Source organism: Camelus dromedarius, chromosome 21 (genome assembly GCF_036321535.1).
Source record: "Camelus dromedarius isolate mCamDro1 chromosome 21, mCamDro1.pat, whole genome shotgun sequence".
Lineage (NCBI taxonomy): Eukaryota > Metazoa > Chordata > Mammalia > Artiodactyla > Camelidae > Camelus > Camelus dromedarius.
Genome location: NC_087456.1, coordinates 30,119,974 through 30,142,815, shown reverse-complemented (window position 1 = coordinate 30,142,815; position 22,842 = coordinate 30,119,974). Strand labels below are relative to the sequence as shown.

Genomic DNA, 22,842 nt, shown 5'->3' with positions numbered 1-22,842 from the left:
ATTTATCATACTGCTGTAAGTCATAATTAGCTTAAGGGGAAATGTTTTCTTATCTTTGGAAAACAAAGATTAAAAGCTAGTAATATTTCAAACAAAAAGTCATAAACTATATCATCCAACCTTATGTAACTAATCCTTGTTGATCTCGATTTTCTGTTAATAGTTTAATGAAACCATCAGATTTTCCATTAGAATTTTTAAATTTATTACCCAGTTCAGTGGCAAGATCAGAAAGTTATCAGAAACCTATACTTTTCAAACAGTAGTTTCCGTGAATCTTATAGAAGATGAAGATTTTTGCAAAAGCATCAGGGTAAAGCAATAACTGTCTTGTAAATGACAAGACTTAAAATGGCACACTTAAATGTCTGTTTACAATGCAACTGTCAAAGAAAGTTGGTTATTTCTGTGACATAACTTTTTAAAATAATAACTAGAATTATGACTGAGAACATTATACCAAGACATATCCAAATTTTAGAAATTTCTAATAGTTTCTAAAATGTTTCTATTAATAACATTTATCCATGCAATACAACCTAAGAAGGTTTATCACCACTCATTTGATGATGCTTCCCACATATTAACATACCAAATAAGCCTGATTAGTTTAAAATCTCTCTTTGAGATGTTTCAGATGGTCACATGCTGGACATACCTGGCCACCCCCAGGACCTTCAGGGCCATGAACAGGGAGAGCCCTCCTCCCCAGTGGCCCCAATAAAAATGAGAAAAAATTTTTTAAAAGTCCACTTTTAATTCATTATATACTGTTCTGTTAAAAATATTTTCTAGGATTTTTTCCTTACGTATTTGTAAGTGTAAAGTATAAAAGTAAGGAAATAAAGATTAATTAAATACGTTATTTTAAAAAGTCCCTAAGTTAGCTAGAGGTCAGAAGAACTTTATTTAGAATTTGACTTGATGAAGTTCATCAAAGATATCAAAAAGGTTTTAAAACACTTGGTCAAATAGGTTTATAGACCACTGGAAAAAATACTCTTCACTTAACCAAAATGACAATAAAAGATTTCAAAGGCAAATACAGAAAGTTTCAATAAATTATAGAGAAACTTTACAATCTGTTATCAAAAGCAGATAAATATCCCAAGAAATCTTGCTCTTTTAACAGAGAAAACCAAATTCTAATTTTATACCACCTTAGCTTTAATATTAAAATGTATTTACTCAATTAAATTTATTTTAAATTATCCAATCCTGACCACATATTAAACTCTTTCCCAGTGTTCCTTTTTCACAAACCTTCTATAACTTCCTTTTTTAGGTTCAAACTTTGTCCTTTCTCTTTTTCTTGCTCTTTTTAGCCTCTCTTTAGGACAAAATTAACCTTTCTTTTCCTTTAACAAAATGCATTTCCATTTGTCCTTATACCTTCTTTTTTCCCCTGCATATAAAGATGTTTTTCTTATTAATTTTAGTGGTTTAATTAACTATTTTAATTAGAATTCTTAACCTTTAAAACCTTAATTTCTAGTGAAAACAAAAAAATAAGCAATTATAAACTGTCTTTTGCATTAGCATTCTACAGAATGGCAAACTTATAAGTACTATACAAAATTTTGAAAACGTGTACTTTCTTACAGAATATGTCTCGGTGTGGCATCAAATGTATTTATTACTAATCCTAAATATCTTTAATTTTTCTGTAAATGGAAGCCTATGCTCAGTAATGAATGTTTCAGTGTCTTACTTTATTTGGGAATGACCTAGATATTTAATAAACTTCCATTATTTAACTTAATTTAGCAAAACTCAAAAGTTTCAAGTTACCAAGAATCTGGAGAAACTATTTTTAAATAGACATACCATAAACGTAATTATGCTTAAAGAATTCACCTAAAAGCTCTTACTCCATTTATTTCTATTTAATTCACTTGTTTCCAACAATTATGTTTAGATAACCCATGGAAACTTTATGAGACATTGAGCCAAGTCAGCCATCATCCCCCATTTTTCTCGCTGACAAATTTTGTAGCAGAGATAATGTGAACTCACTTGAGTTCTGGTAAGCCTAGGTACAATAAAAGTATTATACTTAATCTTGATGACTCTAAAGACATGTCTATGTTGATTAAACCAACACATTTAAACTGACTTTAATATCAAATATTAACTTAACACTAAATATTTCCTAGATCACATGAATCTGAAATTCATTTCGGTTAGTTTTTACTGTACTTCTGAGAATTTACAAGAGCACTTATTTTCCTTTAAGCCAATTAAATAGAGCTAATTTACAGCTAATTTTGGCAATACCATCCAAAGGTAGAGCAGAGCCATCTTCATGGAATATTGGAGAGGGGAGGTTTTAGAGTTGAATTAAGAAAGATAAAGTGGAGAGAGTGGGAACTGACAAAACTTTTGATGAATTTTGCTAAAAAGACAGCAGAAAAATTGGATGATATCCTAAATAAGAGGTTAAATTTAGGAACTTTTTAAATAAATAGTCCCAAGTTATGTATTGTAATTTAGACAGAGGTACTGCAGTGATTAAGAAAAAAAGATTTTTACAGGAGCAAAATTCTTAATAGGCACTGGAAAATGGGATTCAGCACCCAGTAGATGGTTGACCTTTTGGGGAAAAATCAGTAGAAATTTAGAATATACATATGGATTTAAATGCAGGTAAGCTAGTAGTTTTACTGATAAAATAATAAAGAAATTAGCTTCTGATCATTGTATTTTCTCAGTTAGATCAGAAGTAAAGCCAGCGTATGGGAGTGAGAAATTATGTCCATTTAAAAAGAAATAATCATGTGCAAAATATTCACCCTTTAGATAAAGAGTCCAAAATGACTGGGGTAGTATACTTGGATTAACAGGCAGCCCTGAAGCACCTTTTGAGGTTGGGATTACGAATTTAAAGTGAGGCCAGTTAGGATGCTTGTGTGTTCAGCTGTTGATATGTAGCCATGGAGTAAGACGAGATTTGGATTTAATCAGGGTCAGCGTCTTGACAAGCAAAAGCAGGGAACTGAAAATAGTTGCAAAATTTTTGTTAAGAACAGAGGTGACAGAATCCAACATGGAGAAAGGTGAGAATAAAAACATAAGTGGGAGGCAGATGTTGAAGATACTCGAAGTTGTTGACTATGAGAATGGCAGGGAGCAGAGAGACCAAGGTGTTAGATGGAATTTCTGACTGGATATTGGAGTCACCAAGAAATGAGAGCAGAAGTGTTGATGGACGAGAAGATAAGGAGAGAGTGATCCTTAGTGTCCGTCATCACTTTTGATAGTAGATGGGTGACCGTATTTCTAAGTGTAGGAGTGAGATTATATCCTGCGAATTTTGAGTCCTAGTACAGAGCTTCTTCCACTCACCTATGGAGCTATACACTTAATATTCTATGTAATTCTCCCTATAGTCTATGTAAGGCTTGGTTTATAATCCATCTCACTGCTATTCAGTAGTTCACACAGCATGCAGAAAATGTGCGTATGTGAGCAGCCTGATTCCTGTCTGTGTGCTCACTGGGCAAAATAAGAGGGGCACATGCTCACCCCGTCGCTCTCATTCCTTCTCCCACTTGGTGTCACTGGGAGTCACAGGCAGTGCCTAACATTTACAGTTACTAAGAACTCACAAATGAAGAGATTAGAGTTTTAGACTTTGACAAGAGAGATAGGCAAAGAAATAGAGGACTCATTTTTATTTTAATAGGAGAAATTGCAGCTTGATTACAGAGGTTATGCCTAACCCTTTCTAGGTAATTCAGAAAATGCTTCAGAGTGGCAGCATGTAAAATGAGTTTAAAAAAATAAGCGGCTATGGTCAGAGAAGGGTTACCCCAAAAGTAAAATATCATAAACTAGATAGTAATATGGAGATGCAAAAAAATTCTAAAGATTCTAATTTACTTGTGGTCTCAATTATATAGCTGTTATATTTTGTATAGTTATGTGAAAGAGAAACTTAAATTTTAATGTAATTGTGTTTAAAACTTAGTCGAAATTAGTCATCTAAGTTTATTTACAAGTGATGATACATTTCCAAATATTTGAAGCCTTCACAGATATCTTTTAGAGATTGACATCGAATTTAATTTCATTTGATCAGATGATATAATGTGTAAGAGCCAACTTTGAAAGTTTCTTGACAGTCATTTTACAGCACAGGTTTAGTCTGTATTGGCAAAGATTTTGTCTGCAGTTGCAAAGCAGTATGCATAATATATTTTGTACTTTTTGTTAGTAATTCTCTGTGCTGGATGATGAATGATAATGCTGTTCAAAACTCCTGTATCCTAACCCTTTTTCTAATTTATCTATTTTATCTTTTTTTTCTAATTTGTCTTTTTTCTAATTTATCTATCAGCTATGGAGAGGTTGTGCTAAATCTCCACTTATTGTTTATAATATTTTTTTTTCTTTTCATTCTTTTAGGTGTTTTGCTTTGTTACCTCCCTCCCCTGTGCGCCTGAAACTCTGCTATTGCATCATGCAGTTAGGATTCTTTTATTCTCCTAATGAATATATTCTTCAACACTGAAGAAAAAGGCGTCTCTTTATCTACGGCGGTATTCCTTGCCTTGTAGTCTGCTTTGTCTGATATCAGTGTAGTCGCACAGGTTTCTCATCATTAGGATGTGCATTCTGTGTTTTCCTTCACAGTTTTTCTTTCAGTTTATCTGTGTGTTTTCAAAGTGCTGCTCTTATAAAAAGTATATGATTGGATCTTGTATCATAATCCAGTCTGATAATCTCTACTTTTTGATAAGGATGTTTAGTTCATATATATACAAGCGGTAAGTGAAATAATAGGGCTTTTATCTATTATATTGTCATCTGTTTTTTATAGTTTATATTTTTGTCATTTCTTTGTTTCTCTTTCTCTTGTTTTCCCTTAATTAAACATTTTAATATCCCATTGTAATTCCTGGATATTTAGATATACATTTATTTGTATTTTTTTAATGACTACTCTAGGATTAGTTAACTTGCTGAGAATCAATTTTTTACCACTTCATGTAAAATGTAAGAACTTTCCATCATTATAGTACCATGTCCTTTTGCTATGGTTATCACATATTCTAGGTATGTTAAACCTCACAGTGCAATTTTATAAATTTTGCCTTAAGCATCAAGTTATCTTTTACAGAAATTAAGAGAAGAAAATATGCATGTACTTCTTTTTTATTCTTAATGAGATTTATTGTTTTCTTTTTTATTACTTTCTAATTTTACAAGCAATTACATGTTCATTGCAGACAACTAGAAATCCATAAAAATATAAAGTAAAAATTAACGAGCACCCATAATTCTCCCTTCCTCAACGTTACGATCATTCTTTATGTTTATTTACATATTTTTCATCGTCTGTGCTCTTTCTTCCTTTCTCTTGATCCAATTTCTGTTTTTCTTCAGTGTGCAGAATTTTTAAGTCATTTTTATAGGTCAGGTCTTCTTTGGACAAATCCTTCTTTCTTTTTTTTTTTTTTTTAAACCTGAAAATCACTAATAGGTTAAAAAAAAAAAAACAATAATAGAAACCTCAGTTAAATAGAGTTGGGAGGATCTGTCAGGCCCTGGACAGTAAGAGTTCAAAAGGAAGAAGAGGCTCCTCTTCTTCCCTGGCAGGGACTTGGCCAATGGAAAGTCATGGACTCTTTGTTTCCTATAGTGCTCCCAGCTCCCTCTTCCCCTCTATGAAATTGTTCTCCTTCCCCTGTTGTGTGGGAGACCTGCGCTGGCTTGCCATGGTTGCAGACCACAAATTGCAACTCTCTGATGATCTTGAACAAACTCAGCTTGACTGGAGAAATACATGGCAGTCTATTTGTTTCAGGTCAATATTTGTCAGTGAATACTAATAATGTAGGCCATCTCGGGATCTGTCTCTATCAATAGCTTTGTCTCTTTGCTGTGAATTACATTTACTTGCCTGTTCACAATTCTCGTAATTATGTATTATTAGATTATGTAGATGATATTTTTTATTGACTCTGAAGTGTGCTACTTTATTGGACTAATGTTGATTTTTAATTTGGCAGGCAGTTTTATTATTTGTTGATTACATGGTCTCTGTAGATATTTGGTTTAACATTTTATTACAGTGAGTCTGGTTTAGTTCAACACTTAGTTTCGGGCTAATCTGTGGTCTTGTGACAATCTTTACTACAAAGACGTGGCTTTTCTGATATTTGAGTGTAAAGCCAGAGATATTTACCAAGCCACTCTACCTTGGAGATATCTAAATTGCAAACACTGTCTTCTCTGTGATAGGCGAGAAATACAGTCTCTACTAAGCATTTCCAGTCTTTCAGCTTTTGCTTTCTGATTGACTCCTCAATGTCTGCCTCACAAATGCAGAGGTGGGGAGTAAGTCATGGATTGGAAGGGCATTTATTCAGGATTCTCTCTCTTCTTTGTTTTCTTCTTCCAGAATTATTTCCCTCAGTTTACGTCTTCTCTGGTAGCTCCTCATTTCTATTCTTTACACACGAAGCCTTATGAGTGTGCAGTGTGGTTTCTTTCTTTTTTTTTTTTTTTAATTGAAGTATTGTCAGTTGCAATGTGTCAGTTTCTGGTGTGCAGCATAATGTTTCAGTCATACATATAAATGCATATATTTGTTTTCATGTTCTTTTTCATTATAGGTTACTACAAGATATTAAACATAGTTCCCTGCGCTATACAGAAGATGTTTGATGGGCATTTATCCAGAGGGAACTCTTATTCAGAAAGATCCATGCACCCCAGTGTTCATAGCAACAATGTATACAATAGCCAAGACGTGCAAACACCCTAAATGCCCATTGGCAGTGTGGTTACTGATTGAGTTTCATCCTCTCCACGCTGCCCAGACTGGGGAGTGCCCTTAGAGCAAACCCACACGACTGCAACGCTCAGCCTCTCACTTGGCAGTGGTCCCTTCCTTAAGGTTAAAAACTCACTTAGCTTTTGACTGTTTTGGACATTCTCTAACTTCTGTAACTAGTTGTTTTCCATTTTGTTCAAATTTTATAAATTATTATTATTGGGAGGGTTAATTGAAGACAAGCTACTCTGGTATTACAGATTTTCAATTTAAAAAAAGAAAAGCTGTAGGAATTTTCATTAGAATGGTATTAAATGTAGAAATACATTTGTGGAGAACTGATATCTTTCCTAATGAATCTTCCTACGTGTGATACTATGAATGATTTACTTACACTTTAATGTCTTTTAAATTTATTTTTTACATTTCGTCACCTATCATTTTTGTTATTTATAATAAACCTTTGTTGTATATAACAAGAACCATGGGTTAAGGATTATGTGAATAGGTGTGTATTTTTATTTACTTACTCTTTTCGGAATTTGTTGTGCTTCGTGAATCTCAAGATTTATGTACTGTATCAATTTTGGAAAATTCTCACTTCTTATCATTTTATATGGAATTTCATCTACTTTCTCTATTCTGTGCCCCTGGAACTCTGATTAGATATTTGTCAGTTTTTCTAATATTATCCTCTTGATATATTTTCTATTTACAATCTCTTTTCCTGTCTGTGGTGTATAATTCGGTATCATTTTCTCGTTTTTCTTTAATTCACCAGTTTTCTTCTCAGCTTTGCTAATCTGCTGTTTTACCTTTAATGAGGTTTAAATTGAAATCATCACCATCACCTGCATCAAGTTATGGTTATTATTTCTTTCTTTTTTTTTAAGATTTCTTTGATAACCCCTGGTGCCTTTCTCATATTTTACTTTATGTTGAAATTATTTAAATATGCTCCTAATAATTGACCTTGATAACAAATAATTCCAATTTCTTTCCTTTTTTTTTAACATTTTTTATTGAGTTATAATCATTTTACAATGTTGTGTCAAATTCCAGTGTAGAGCAAATAATTCCCATTTCTTTAGTTGATGCTGTTAAGATTCTGCTTCTTGCATGTTTTTCAGTCTTGGTACCCTGGTTCCTCTTTTCTCTGTTTTCAATTGTGAAATTCATGGTCAAAATAATTTCATCTATATTGATCCTTCAAGTCCTTTACAAAATGTAAAAATGTGCATTAGAAAATATAGATGTTTCATTTTGCCACAATAAAACAATTTTGGAGCACTTTAAAATAAATCATTTTCATTGGTGCTTTCAAATTTGTAGAATATGTATTTTCTGCTAACAGTGAGGCCAGGTCAGACACTCATTTTGCTCCCTCCCTTTTCCAGACTTTTTGTTTGCTCACTTGTCAGATTGTTTTGTCTTTAAGCTGACTGAGTGCGTAGTGTCTGTCTTTCCAGCTTCATGTAGCGGGTCTCCAGTTCAGCTTCTTGCCTTCCACGTGTACTGGACTCTTGTTTCCTCCACCCTAGATGGCCACCGAAACACCCACATCTTCCTGCATATTTGTTCTTTTGCTTCAATTTCAGCCTCTGAAACTTACTCCGTCTTTTTTTCCCAGATCATAAGTACATTCAAAAATATTGTGCCAGAATTATTCAGCATTTTGTGCTGAGGAGTTTTTAAAAGTATTCCCTCTGACATTTTCCCACAAACATAAACCCATAATTCAATTCTGGTTAAGTGGCTTTGTCTAGAGGGGTTGCGTGAGGGGTTGCGTGAGGGGTTGCATGGGCAGAGGCTCTGCTGGCCTCTAGGGGTTCCAGTGAAATGACACTCGTTCTCTTCTTCCTGAAGAGCTTATACTCCAACTAAGAGAACAAACATGCAAAAATTGCAGACATTATACTGAATGGTATATTTTAGTTGAAATAATGAGATAAGAATCTATAAAATGATAACAAGTGGTTGTACATGGCTTAATTACAAATACAGTAAGGTCGATAAATCATATACCCATTCAAAGAATTAAGCTGTTGTAAGTTAGATTGTTAAGAAAAAAACTGTAGAGAGTACAAATGACTCAGTTTGCGTCTTGAACTGGCTAAGCAGAGGAGAAAGGACGTTCAATTCTGTAACAAGAAAATTCACTGCGTTGAAATTGAGCATGCCATATTTAGGGAGGAGAACAGGAGAGCCCATGGAGAATAGATTATAATAGAGTGCTGAACGCTATGTACTGTCTGTAACAGGCTTACAAAGTTAGGCAAAAAATATATTTTATATGAGAGATATTGCGTATCATGCAGTAAGAAATAGATCAATTTTAAGATTAGCTTGCAAGTACATAAATGTGATAAAATGACAAAAAGAGCAGGTGCAGGACCTTCAGAAACTAGGTCTTATTTTAGCTGAGACAGGAAGGGATGAGTTGATACCCATCATTGTAGATAAAAATGATGATTGTATTAAGAAAGAATAAAAAAGTTTAGAGACATTCAATGTAGAGAGATGTTTATCACACAAATGCATATCATACACAGTTTATGCCCTAATTGTGTTCCTGGTTATGTGATTAGATGGGCATCAGACTTGGACAAATCATATTTTCTTTATTTAATTGAAAAATATGCTTCAGATATAAATAGCATTAAAATTTGATTCAATTATTTAATTTGTTTCCAGTGTCCAACAAGAACATTTTATTGTTTTTTATGACACGATGCAGTTAATTAATTGATGGGAAATTGGTCATGAAACATACTTTAAAGAAAAACAGAAATGAAAACAGGGTAATATTGGAAAATGTTTCTCACTCACTAGATATCAAGAAAACCAAAATGAGATATCATAAATAAATAAATATAACCAAGGATGTTAACAATTTAGCATCGAATTTCCTTTTTTAGCTTTTTCTCTTTTTTGTCCATTAACTTACTCATCCATGTCAAATTTCTATTTAGTTTAAAACTTGAAAGTCAGAGATGAACAGATCTGTGAAAGATAAAGTAAAATATTCTCTTTATAAATATTTTATTTTTAAAAATTCTGTATTGTTTAGATTTTCAAATTTGGATCCATCATGCACATATTTTAAGACTAATAAAGTTTTGGGAGTTTGTAATGGGAAAACTTAAGCATAAACACTGTAAACTGATTTAGGGAGCTTATGATAATAAAATGGTAAAGTAAACAAATATATCTTTTTCCTCACAGCATGTGTAATGTAATGAGGGATACAGATAATTGGATAATAATGACTTGGTGTAATGAATATTATGGTGGGTGAAAACTAGGGTGTTATAAAAGTGCATAGGAAAGACTTGATTTTCCCGTATTTGCAAAATAACTGCATTTGTGTCAATATTCCTCAATTACACTGACTACTTCATAGACTGAACATGCACATAATAAACACTTTTCAAGTCCTTTTCACTTAATATCTAACATGATTTAGTGAGCAAACTATTTCAGGTTTTGGTAGTTTTTGTTGGAAAATTAAATGTGGATTCTTTTTGTTTTTGTAATATATCCCCTTTATGTACAATAAGGTAATTGTGTTCTTCATGTGCCTCACACTGCACACCCGGAATGTCGACTTGTTTCTTTTCAAATGTTATAAGTAGAAGAAAGACGTATCTATCGATTTTTCTTAAATTATAGTACCAAATGCAGCACAGAGGTGGACAGAATGTTTCAGTCACTGCTGTATAAGAGGTCAGCAGATTTTTCTGCTACACCCTTCAGCCTAATGAACTGCAGATTTGTTGGACTTTTTGGATTGATGTTGTCCACGTGATACTTTTTAGTCTTACTGTCTGTGATTTTGGTGTCATACCCCCAAAACTGCTGGGAGCAATGCAGACCAGGTCCCTTCAGTTCTCACTTACTAGCTCACTAGCTTTGACCTTCTACAAGTTCTAATCATTTAAGCTTTTTACAAATCATGTCCTTAAATATAGATGGCAATAACAAAGGTCCTTACTTCGAGGAGTAGTGAGAATTGTGAGGGTTAAATGAAATAATTCCCATAATGATACTGTGCACTTGATAAAATCTCAGCTCATATGATCTTTAAAATATCACCTACATCTCCTACTGCTTCTCTCACTTTTTTCATCATCTTCCTGCAAACCAAAATTTCCAGTAGATACTTAAATTCAAGTTCATAAATTAAAACGTGCCTCTGTATGTAAGTGTCTGTAGGTTTATAGGTGTGTATCTATACACAATGTTTCTTTGGGAGACTCATAGCCAAGGGACCTTTGACAACGATATTCTTTTTCTCGAGGTGTGATACTATTTCCAAGAGTAAGACTGTCGTGTGTCTGAACTGTCAACGTGAGCCCCAGGTCACACTGCCGAAGCAGAGGTGGACAGAGCCCCAGAGCAGGAAGAGAGCAAGTGACAGACTATTGTTTGGTGTTATCTGTCTGTGACTGAGCTAATAATCAGTTTATGATCGTTTAAATGGCTGTGGGCACTTAATCCCAAATTCTTATTTGGTTTAAAGTATTAGGGTCTGAGAAGAACGGAGCTATGAAGGCTGAATTGAATAATGAATGAAATGAGTAATGTTTAACTTAAAAAATAGATGGAAGTGGTATTGTTTAGATTTTAAAATTCAGATCCACATTGCACAGATTTGGAGAGCAAAAAAAAAGGAGGTTGAAATAAGGGACCTTTGAAATAAGATGATTGGTGCTCAGAGAAGATTTAACTGTGAGAGGAGGTAATTGTTTTCGTATCAACATATGTTCTTATACCTCAGTGTAAACTGTCCTGCATCAGAATATATGCCCCAAATTTGAAAAATATTGTTTTTTGCAGCTTTTTGAGAGTTTCCAAACTATCACAAAAGCCATACGTATAGGGTTTTTTAAAAAATTATTTGGTGGGTGGGCAATTAGGTTCTTTTTTAAAGGGAGCTTCTGGGGATCGAACTCAGGACCTCGTGCATGCTAAGCACGCACTCTACCACTGAGCTGTACTCTCCCCCCACTATATGGAGTTTTAAATATAGTCTTGATCATGGTACCGATAACTAAGTCTATTTGATAAAGGTGAAATGCAGAGGTTCATTGTGATATTATGCATCTAATGCATGAATTGTTGAAGATAAAATGACATTTTCCATTTTCTGGAGGTAAAAAAATTTGTAAAAAGACTGCATGCAATGCTGTTTCTTTAAAAGGTAACAATTCGTCATACCAGTGATAATAAGAATTTACATTTATTTACCATTTATTCTGTGCATGGGCACTGGTTTAAGGTTTTTGGGTTTTTTTTTTTTCTGCAGTTGTGCCTTAATTCTTACAACCACCTATGTTTTATGCCCATTTTACATATGAGTTAAGGGAAACAAGATTCAAAGTTGATAGTTGAGCTCCCAAAAGGTGATTGAAGCCAGTACAGTGGACTGTCACTCAAGAACCTCAACTTTATATCACAATTAAGAGTTGTTTTGGTTTGATGTGGTCCAGCATGGCAATAAATAGATATTTTTCCTAAAGTCATTTGTTAAGCAATTTTCCTCACTCTACAACACATGTTAAAAAAAAAAATTAGATTTGCTTCTCTGAGTCTGTCTTCGTTGTCATATGTAGTAGATATGTAACAAAAAATCATTGCAACTGTGAGTCTCGGTGTTTTTCAAATTTTAAAATGGGATTCAACTTTAAAAATCTACTGTGAAGAATTAAAAATAAAGAGTATGAAGTGGCTGACCCATGATCTGAGAGAAGTCACTGAATAGTTACTACTACTGTGACAGTAGAATTCATTTATTAAGGTTGGCTTTAGTGTTTGGTTTACCCTTCTGTGCATGTGCATGCTGAAATGTTCTATTGTAGGGTTTGCACGTTCAGCCTCCAGGGTGACCACAAGGCCCCAGGTGCATGTTAATTCCAAGTTGTCTGGTCCTGTCCTCTCCCTACAGAAGTGTGAACTTTTCCCTGTCTTCTCTGGACATATTTTTATATGTTGATGGCGAGCTGGTATGTCAAGAGCCCGTAATAGCTGTTTGGGTTGTTAATTTCCATACATAGGAAACTTGCAGCCTCTGTGTACACAACAGTTGTCTGGAACTGCGTGTTTTATATTTCGCACTGAAAAAACATATTAAAAGCACAACAGCTGGACCTGATTTTTGAAATACTGTTGGTATAATACAAAGAGAAAGACAGTTGCTAAATACATACATCGACTTCTGCCTAAATCTCTTTACCATTCTTTACTGCACATAAAATAAATTTAAAAGCTAAACAAGACCCTGTGTGATCTGGCCACTACTTACTGCACCGTCTAATATTACACTGATACTGTCTTCAATCCAGCAGCACTGCCTTTTGTGTATCTCCTTAAAAGAAGACCTTTCCAACCTCAAGTCCTCTGCACATGCAGTCCTTTGACAAGACTGGCTCTTTTTTTTTGTGAGACTGAATATTTTAAAATGAGCTTCCTGGGCGCTGCTCCTCGGGCTTCTTACAGTATGTCTGGGAGGGGACCCAGGAAGCTGTTTCACCAGTGCCACTTAACATCACTCAAGACTACGAGGACAAGACCGTGTCTTAGTGGGTAGTCTTAATAACAGGAACACTGTAGAGATAAGCATTTCATTCATATTGTTTCATTATGAGCAGCTACCATGTTTGAGACTCTGTGATGGTGAGGTTTGTATGTTAACATCATTTCGTCTCAACAACGGATCAGCAAGGTGAACCCTTAAGGTTCACAAAGCGAGGCATATTCCCCAGGGTCACGCAGGATCAAAATCTGAACCAATTTCCTTGATTCCTAAAACTTTCCCTCCAAGTTAAAAGGCTAAGTGACTTACCCCAGGTCACAGGGTAATAAAGCCTGACCCAGAAATCCCATATTCATAGTCCCAGTCTCTTTTGACACATAGTGTGTGTCCTGTGGAGAACAGCAGGCTTTAAATACATAGAGAATGCTACGGTTGAACAGAGACAACTGAACTAAATGTACATCTAATCTTCTCAAATTTGTACACCACCTGATTTCTGAACTATAAACATGCTATAGGTTTTTTGGCTAAGGATATTTTTTTCTAAAAGTTTAACTTAACTCCAGAAGGTATTTTCCTTTTTGTAACGCTGTCCCCTAAAAGCTTTTTTTTTAGAAATTGTCTTCAAAATGCAAACTGACTTCCTGATAGGTGGGGGGGTTCCTGAACCCCCTGAGGTGTCCCATATCATTGCCACGACCACGTCAATGGCTTTTTCAGCACTGTCCTCCCTTAATTTCTTTCTTCTGTTCTTCTATTATCCATATAGTTCTTTCACTTTAATTTTTTCTCTCCCTCCCTCCCTCCTTACTCCTTCTCTCCCTCCTTTCTCCCTTCCTTTACTACCTCCTTTGTTTAGTAAATATTTATTGAAGTGCTACTAAGTAGGCGTCAGGAACAAGGCCACCGATTTGATAAAAAGCAACAAAAGGCCTGCCTGCCAGGAGTTCATCTTTCAACATAGCCTCCTCTCTCATAGCCCTGCAGGCCTCAAATAGTTTATGTGAATAGAAGTCATATATGAGAATAAAAAATGTCGCATTATTTTGTTTTAATGTTTGGGTATAAAAGGAAACAGAGTTAAAAAAAATACTTGCTACCACCTAATTTTAATATTGAAGACATTTCAAAAATTGTTTTAAAAAATTTTTAGAAGCATTTACATTTTACTTTATCAGGAAAAAAAAAAAAGCCCTACATGATCTTTGGGGTAAGTGAAAAATCCACAATCCTGAAATTTGTTCCATTTTTCTACTTTTGACTATTGCCTTAGCCAAGGTTTTTCAAGGAGTAAAGAAAAGGCTGATGATTGAATTTTGTTCCTTTAAAAGTCTATTCCCTACTCATGAAATGCAGTAAAATAGTCAAAAGGTAGTAAGAGGGGAGAACAGACAAGAAGCAGCAAGGAGGAGAGTCCACACGCCAACTCTTCCGTCCCAGGGACCGGGGGCTTTGACAGTGAGCAGAGTTACCAATATTCATGCATGACAAGCTGAAACCCATGAAGCCAGAACGTGTTCCTTCAGTAATGCATCTGCGGGGACGTGAAAAGGACTGGAAGAGACTGAAAGCTGGAAAAGGCATTGCTTTTCTAAAGTGTCCACATGAGTCTTTCTACAGTGCCCTAGTTTGTGAGCTCTGCCTTTAGCCTTAGGTCTATTTATCTCCCTTTTTGTTTGTCCTTATGATTTAGAAACATGATGAGAGCTTACAGTGAGAGACGAATTGGCTCAGGGAATTTATGCTTTTGTTCCAGGGAAGAAAATATAATCCATATAGGATATATATTTTCTATGCTTTATAATAGATAGATATAAATAGAACTACAGAAATAAAGAGAGAAAGAGGGGAGAAAGGGAGAGAGGCGCATAAGGAAGGAAGGAAGGAAAAGGAAGGGGGAGAGAGAGAAAGAAAGAAGGCATGATGGAGTGAGATTAATTGATGGAGAGAAAACTGATAAAATAAATATATCAGTAACTGCAGATAGCAAATCAATAATAATTTTTATATTCTGAGCCTGAATACAGAAATAATGAATCAAGCTATTTCCTAAACTAGAAAAGGGAGCTTTTTGCACATTTATTCTGTGTCAAGGAAACAAGGAAGCAGAGGAGAGGAGGAGGGCTACCCAGAGAGAGATGTGTGCTTCCCCGAGTGCCAGACCGCCTCACATCATTGCTCCTTCACGACCCTTGGGCAACCTTCTGGGAGAGGTTTTCTGAGAACTTATTTTAAAAGTATCTTGAGAACATTAGAAATGAATTTAATAGGTGTGCTTTCCCAGTCAGTGTTTTTCAGTGTGGGCCATAATTAAGAGGAAAATGTTTCCTGTTTCAGGGTTGGGTTGGGTTTTCCTTTCCTTCTGGGTCTAGAGAAAACAGTTACATTTAGGGAATCTGAAAAAGAAAGGTTTTTCTTTTTTTTTAATATACAGATTTATACAGATTTTTATATAGATTTAATTGTGAAAATGTCAAAATGTATGTGGTGTAACTCCACTTCCTGCAGCTCGGGAGCTAGGTCTTCACAACTGTGTTAAACCTGCAGTTTAAGGCTTTAAATTTCACTTCAGAATATGCTTATTGCAAAAATGTTCCTTTAATTCATCTGTGCATTTGATCTAATATTCATTAAATATTAGAGGACTGTAATCTCCTGGAATTCTGCTAGGTGGTGGATACAAAGCAATAAACCAAGCATGAGGATTCTAGAAAGCTGGGTATTATGTTTAACAGGATAGATGGCGTATAGTACACAACATAACACTTTAAGTGGAGAAGGACATTACGACGACAAATAAGTAAATGTTCTAAGAGGGGAAAAAAGGAGTTACTTAATTTATTTGGGATAACAGGGAAGAAGAGCTTACTTTAAAAGTGTTACATTGTAAGGGGAGGATGGACAGGGACCAAAAATGAATATATAATGTATGTAGCTCAAATATTGTTCTGAATGTCTCAATCCATTGCTTTTACTGATTATTTACACAGATTAATACCTGCATTTTACCGGGATTCATCACATACAAATTCTTTAAAATGGCAGCAGTATAGTAAGTCTAAAGGATTGGAGTACAATATATACAATATATACAATTTGCAAAAAATCTGAGGTATACTGAATAATGAACATTGGAAAGGCATCAGAATACCCAGAACAGACACAATTTTTGAGTGTCTGCTCTGACACATGCACTGTACAATAGTCTACACACATCCTACACTGTGAGCCTATTTCTCACAAGAACTCAGTGTGGAAGATGTTACTGTCTTAGGCCACTCAACTTGTCCACTGCCATGCAGCTACTATGAGAAAGCTGCAAGATAAACACAAAGAATTATCTGATCACCCAGTCACACACTTTTCCTTCTTTATTTTACTGAGATTTTAAACACACTAACAGAGTCTGAATAATGTGGGAAAACACGAAAAGTAAGATCTTAAATTCACATCGTAATTAGCCTGATTCCTGGATATAAATAAGAAAAAAATGTTAATGATGCAAATCAAACACATTCAACTAACACACTTAACTCTTATTAAAAGAACTTGCCGTTGGTTTTAATGAGATATTTTCAACAATTTTCTTGAGCAGCCTGTAAAGATAAAAATCAAACATGTTTTAATAATATTTTCCCTCTCAGTGGGTACTTGTGCTTTCAATGTTGATGAAACCCTAGGATATAAATCCATTGACTGACAACTTAGAGTTGCTTCTTTTTCTTTCATTTTTATATTACTTTCTATTTAGGCTTCTTGCAATATCAGTGCTCTAGGAAGCTAAGAGTGAATGAATGAACAATCGTCATTTATACACTAATTTTGCTCTCGGTATTTGATGATAAATCACTTTTATTTCCTGTTGTTGGCTATCATTTCCAAACAATAACCAACCCGATTATATTCACAATCAGCTTCCAAGTACACTAGTGAGATGGCACACCATCTCTTGAGAAGGGATTTCCAGTTCAAATCAACTGTATCTATATCTAAACTTGAGCAGTGATGGATGAAAAAAATATATATAAGTATATATACATAAATATTATAAAGGTACATATTTATGATTTTTCCTTTATTTATTTTTAACTTTTCTTAAACCTTTTTTTTTTTTTTTTAAATAGAGGTACTGGGGATTGAACCCAGGACTCTGTGCATACTAAGTATAAGCTCTACCATTGAACTACTTCCTTCCCCCTATAATTTTTTTCAGCCATGAACTATATGGATTTTCTGTCTCGAATAGCTGGAAAGGAGCTAAAAAACTCATAGGGAAGCTTCAGACCTAAGATGACTTGCGTGCAGGACACACACACACACATAATGTCTTTGTATTTATAGGGGTTCCTTCTGTTTTGTATTTCTAGAACCTCAACCTACTGGCTCACTCGCATCCAGTCTTGTCTTTACTGCAACGAGAACGGCCTCCTGGGCAGCTTTTCAGAGGAGACGCACTCGTGCACGTGTCCCAACGACCAGGTGGTCTGCACCTCCTTCCTGCCCTGCACGGTGGGCGACGCGGCCGCCTGCCTCAGCTGCGCCCCCGACAACCGCACCCGCTGCGGCGCCTGCAACACGGGCTACATGCTGAGCCAGGGGCTCTGCAAGCCCGAGGTGGCCGAGTCCACGGATCACTACATCGGCTTCGAGACCGACCTGCAGGACCTGGAGATGAAGTACCTGTTGCAGAAGACGGACCGTCGCATAGAGGTCCACGCCATTTTCATCAGCAACGACATGCGCCTCAACAGCTGGTTCGACCCCTCCTGGCGGAAGCGGATGCTGCTGACCTTGAAGAGCAACAAGTACAAGTCCAGCCTGGTCCACATGATCCTGGGGCTCTCCTTGCAGATCTGCTTAACGAAGAACAGCACCTTGGAGCCGGTGTTGGCTGTGTACGTCAATCCCTTTGGAGGCAGCCACTCTGAGAGCTGGTTCATGCCTGTGAGTGAAAACAGCTTTCCCGACTGGGAGCGGACTAAGCTGGACCTCCCCCTGCAGTGTTACAACTGGTCTCTGACTCTGGGGAACAAATGGAAGACGTTTTTTGAGACCGTGCACATCTACCTGAGGAGTCGCATCAAGTCCAGCGGCCCCAATGGCAACGAGAGCATTTACTACGAACCTCTGGAGTTCATTGACCCTTCCCGGAACCTGGGCTACATGAAAATCAACAACATTCAAGTGTTTGGCTACAGCATGCACTTTGATCCGGAGGCAATCCGGGACCTGATCCTGCAGCTGGACTACCCCTACACTCAGGGATCCCAGGACTCAGCACTTTTGCAACTTCTGGAGATAAGAGACCGTGTAAATAAACTCTCCCCACCCGGCCAGCGTCGTCTAGATCTTTTCTCTTGCTTGCTTCGTCACAGACTCAAGCTGTCTACTAGTGAGGTGGTGAGGATCCAGTCCGCTCTGCAGGCGTTTAATGCCAAATTGCCAAACACCGTGGATTATGACACGACCAAATTATGTAGTTAACCATAAATGTCAAGCACAACCCAAAATCTTGAAGGAGTTTTTACAGTGCTTTTGTGGAACAGTTTATGTTTGGAAGAGTAAATTTAAATTGTCTTTTCAATATCTGTCTTATATCAGTCAATAACATTGGATGGCAATTTACACACATGAACTTGCTGACAATGAATATATTATACTGCAGTTTTGGTTTATGAATGAAATAAATACTGACACCCGTCTAGAAGACATTCTACTTTTTACAATAAATTTCATTTGTAATTTTATATGTTCCGTGGCAATGCTTTTGTGCATTACATCCTCTAGAGGGAACATAAAAAGATACCAATAAAATTTTGTAGCTGAACAGTTATTAAAAAGAAGTGCTGTGGGATTCCTTTTTTCCATGAAATGAGCTCCATTTTGATATAGCTTGTTAGAACCTGGGGGAGAATTCACCAAGTTGTTTTAATGGAAACATTTGAAGGTCCCTTTCAAGAACCTTTGGGGAAAACCGAACTAGGTAGAAAGTTTAGCCTTCAGTTGTATTTTTATGGTTTACAGTGTACTGGCAGTGCCTTATTGGTTATCTTTACTTATAAACCATTTCTAGAGACACCATCATTATTAAAATAAACACATAAACTTACTTCCCAACTAAATATCAGAACATTTTGTCAAACAAACTGAAAAGTCAGTGTGATTATAAGTGTGTCATAAAGTAAACCCTTCATTTCCTTAGTAAAGTGCTTTGTCATTCTCTTACTACATTCTGATGACCAATGAGCAGCGTACTCTGCGCAGTCATTCTCATTCCAGGTACTCAAAGCCTAGTTATTCCAACACCTTACCAATGTCAATAAGATAACGTTTCAGGAATTCACAAAGTATGTGTTGGCATAAAATAAATGATCAAATAACTAACCAAATGTAAAAAGACATTTATTTACCTCTCAGAGAAACTGCTATTACAAAGATATATTTTGAATAGCAAATACTTTCAATATAAACTAGCTTTAGTTCAAATTTCTGGTTTAAAATCCCCATATTAAAAATAAAATAAAATAAAATAAAATTCCCATATTACCATGGTGTAATATTAGGTATAAAATTAATACTTTTTTTACCTATGAATTTCAATTGCATTCTTATTTAGATGTATGGATGTATCTGTAAAGTGTGGTTATGATATTTATCAGTCAGCTCTTGTCTAAATAGTTCATACACATTTCTTGCAATTTAGACAAATGCATTACTCAGCCCAGCTTCCCTGCTGAGGTCATGAAGTCATTTCCCAGGGCACAGAGAAAGGAACCCATGACATGGATAAAAAAACATGACTGATGGCAAAAACATCACACAGACATTCTGGATTCTTGAGCTGCTTGTTTTCAATTCCAAAGCATTTTAAGGACAGATAGTCCAGACAAGTACTCATTTGATCTACCAGAAGTATGGCATAATTTTTCCACCCAGTATCTTAGCTGATTTTCTTTCTTTATTCACCTGATTTTCTTTTTTTTACTTTCACTATTGTAGGTAATTTAATTGAAAATATACACAGTTATTAAACACCATCCTTCTGGTATCATAGCAGATAGTCTATTTATTTAATTCTGAGAACGCTAGGTTATAGATTATTATTCCCATTTTCTTGGTGGGAAAAACAAAAACAAACAGAGGCTCAGAGTGGGTTGTCAAATTCCCCAAGATCAGAGACCAAAAAGTTAAAAGACCAAGATTCCAGCACAAACTTTTCTGGAATGAATCCGTCCTTTTTTCATTGCACTGCTGAGCTTTAAATGAACCGTCATATTTCTGTATTTAATCTCATTACATGCAAAGATTTATGGTGAAACAAGACTCGCTTATGAAATTGAGTTCTAAATCATTATAAAACACATACCTTCACAGTACACCTGAGTAATTAAATAAAACCAGAATATATCATCCAAAATCAATCATCCACAGAATGACCAAGCTTGTCAAACCCAGACAATACATTTCAAGAGACATTTGCTGTAAGTCAGGTTTGCCACTAGATTTTTTTTCAGAATCATATTGGAGGCCCAGCTGTCCAGAGCCACTGAGACCCAGAAAGCACCTGATCAACACACGTGGTCACCAGTGGACCCAGAACAACAATCATTCCTGGAACTTAAGGAAAATGCCAGCAATGCTACTTACTGTATTGCTCAGCTCTGCCCTGTCTGGCTTATGAGAAGCTCCTATAGACGCAGGTAAGGAAGTACATGTTTGGGGATCGCTCCCAAGATTTCTTGTGCCTGGGTGTGTTGGCACAAGAGTCCTATCAGGTAGGATCAAATCATCTTAGTTCTAACTCTCTTGCTAACACTGTCAGTGAGTCCTTTATATATCTGAATCTGCTTTTCCTCTGAAAATGGACAAGTGATACGAATGTCTTTCTCAGAATCGTGTGTCTAAGGTAACATGAATGCAGTATAAATAAACCTACCAGGCAAACCCTAAGCGCTATACAGATTTAGAGGATCAATGATCAACACCTATTTTTATATTTCTATTTCTCACTGATTGCTAGCTATTAAGTCATGTCCACCAAGCAACAGACAATATAATCTAATTTAGGGCAACATGTGTTTGTCAATGTATGAAGAAAGTATGCAGCTCACAAACATTTCATTTTTCCTGAATTTGCCTATATGCAAACACTTGTGCTCATTTTTGCTGTAAGAATTTTAGGGATTCTAATACAAATAACTTCACTGTCAAAATCTTATTTAGAGCAAAAAGTTGAAAAATATGTATGTAAAATCATGTTTTAAAAGATAGGGCATTTGATTTGTTTTTTTGATACTTCTAAAATAGGTCTCTAAACTAGGAGTTAATTTAGCTTAGTCAATTCAATGAAACTTAAAATTCTGAAAATTCAATAATTTATTGAGAATACTGTTTTTTTTCTAGGAGCATCTCTTATTGCTCTTGCTATTTTGATAACTATCATTAGTTTGACTTGCATTCCTATCCCTGGAATCTCAAGTTGATTTTCTATCAAGTCACATCAGCATTCAAATGATCCCTGTCAGCTCAAAAAAACAAAACAAAACAAAAAACACTGAAATAGCTGATGGTCTTCTCCAACTGATATAAATAATACAAGAAAATTAATTTCCCTCTCTTTTTTATGATTCTTGTCAATATATGAAGAAATATTTTGGAAGGAACCAGGACCATATACTTCCTTCTAATCATAAATGTCCCTTTTTGTAAATGAGCCCCCTTCTTTTTTTATGAAGGATATTGTAGGTTTCTTCAGTTTAAGCAGACCAAAATTTATCTACTTGAAGAAAATAAATCATTTGAAACAATGTGAAAACAAAATAAAACTATATTTGCTAAAGTAGGGGTTACAGTCTCTAGGAATTCAACTGGAAGGAAAGTTGGATGTTTTGGAAACAGTAGAAAATACAACTTTTCAGTAATAAACTTGGCTTAAGATTTTAAGAAACTACACATAGGTCTCCCAAATCAATGTGCCAACTGAACATATTAAATAAATCAACCTTAGAGAAATTCTGATAAAAATCTCATTCTGATTTGGTACTGGGCTCATTTAATTGGAGTCATAATCCTTGAGGAAATAGGCATTTTTCCCTCTGGCCATAGATAAGGTGTTTATAAATTGAAACCACAGAGTCAAAGATGTTAAGCTTGTGGTATTTGGCAATACCAAGTGCAACCATCTGAGGGTTTAAAGCCTGAGAGTTACCCTTTGTCACGCCCGGTCATTGACAGTCCACCTGCCTCTTCTCTGTCTATGTCATCAGTTATATTTCTATCTCCAGGCTTTCCTGGATATAAAAATACAAATTATAATTCAATCACCCATACTGTCCCAATATTTGGTAAATATGTCTTAGCTGAAAATTTTTACAAATATCTTCATTCCTTTTACACGAAGGCAACATTAGCTATTTTAATGCAGATGAATGGCTGATGAATTAGAATACCTGTGTCAAATCATTTGATACTGAGAACATGCAGCCAAGTGCGGTCAGTTAGTGCATATAAGTGAAATTCAATCCAA

At 35.5% G+C, this 22,842-nt stretch overlaps 1 protein-coding gene across 3 annotated transcripts in view; it reads left to right on the top strand.

Annotated features, from left to right (window-relative positions):
* Positions 1–19,159, top strand: part of BRINP3 (BMP/retinoic acid inducible neural specific 3) — a 338,844-nt gene extending 319,685 nt beyond the window's left edge. For all 3 annotated transcript variants that reach the window (XM_031438370.2, XM_031438371.2, XM_031438369.2), the window contains exon 8: positions 17,684–19,159. In XM_031438370.2, the coding sequence (XP_031294230.2) occupies positions 17,684–18,800 (1,117 nt within the window). In that variant the 3' untranslated portion in view covers positions 18,801–19,159. The remainder of the gene's footprint in view (positions 1–17,683) is intronic.
* Positions 19,160–22,842: the final 3,683 nt, after the last annotated feature.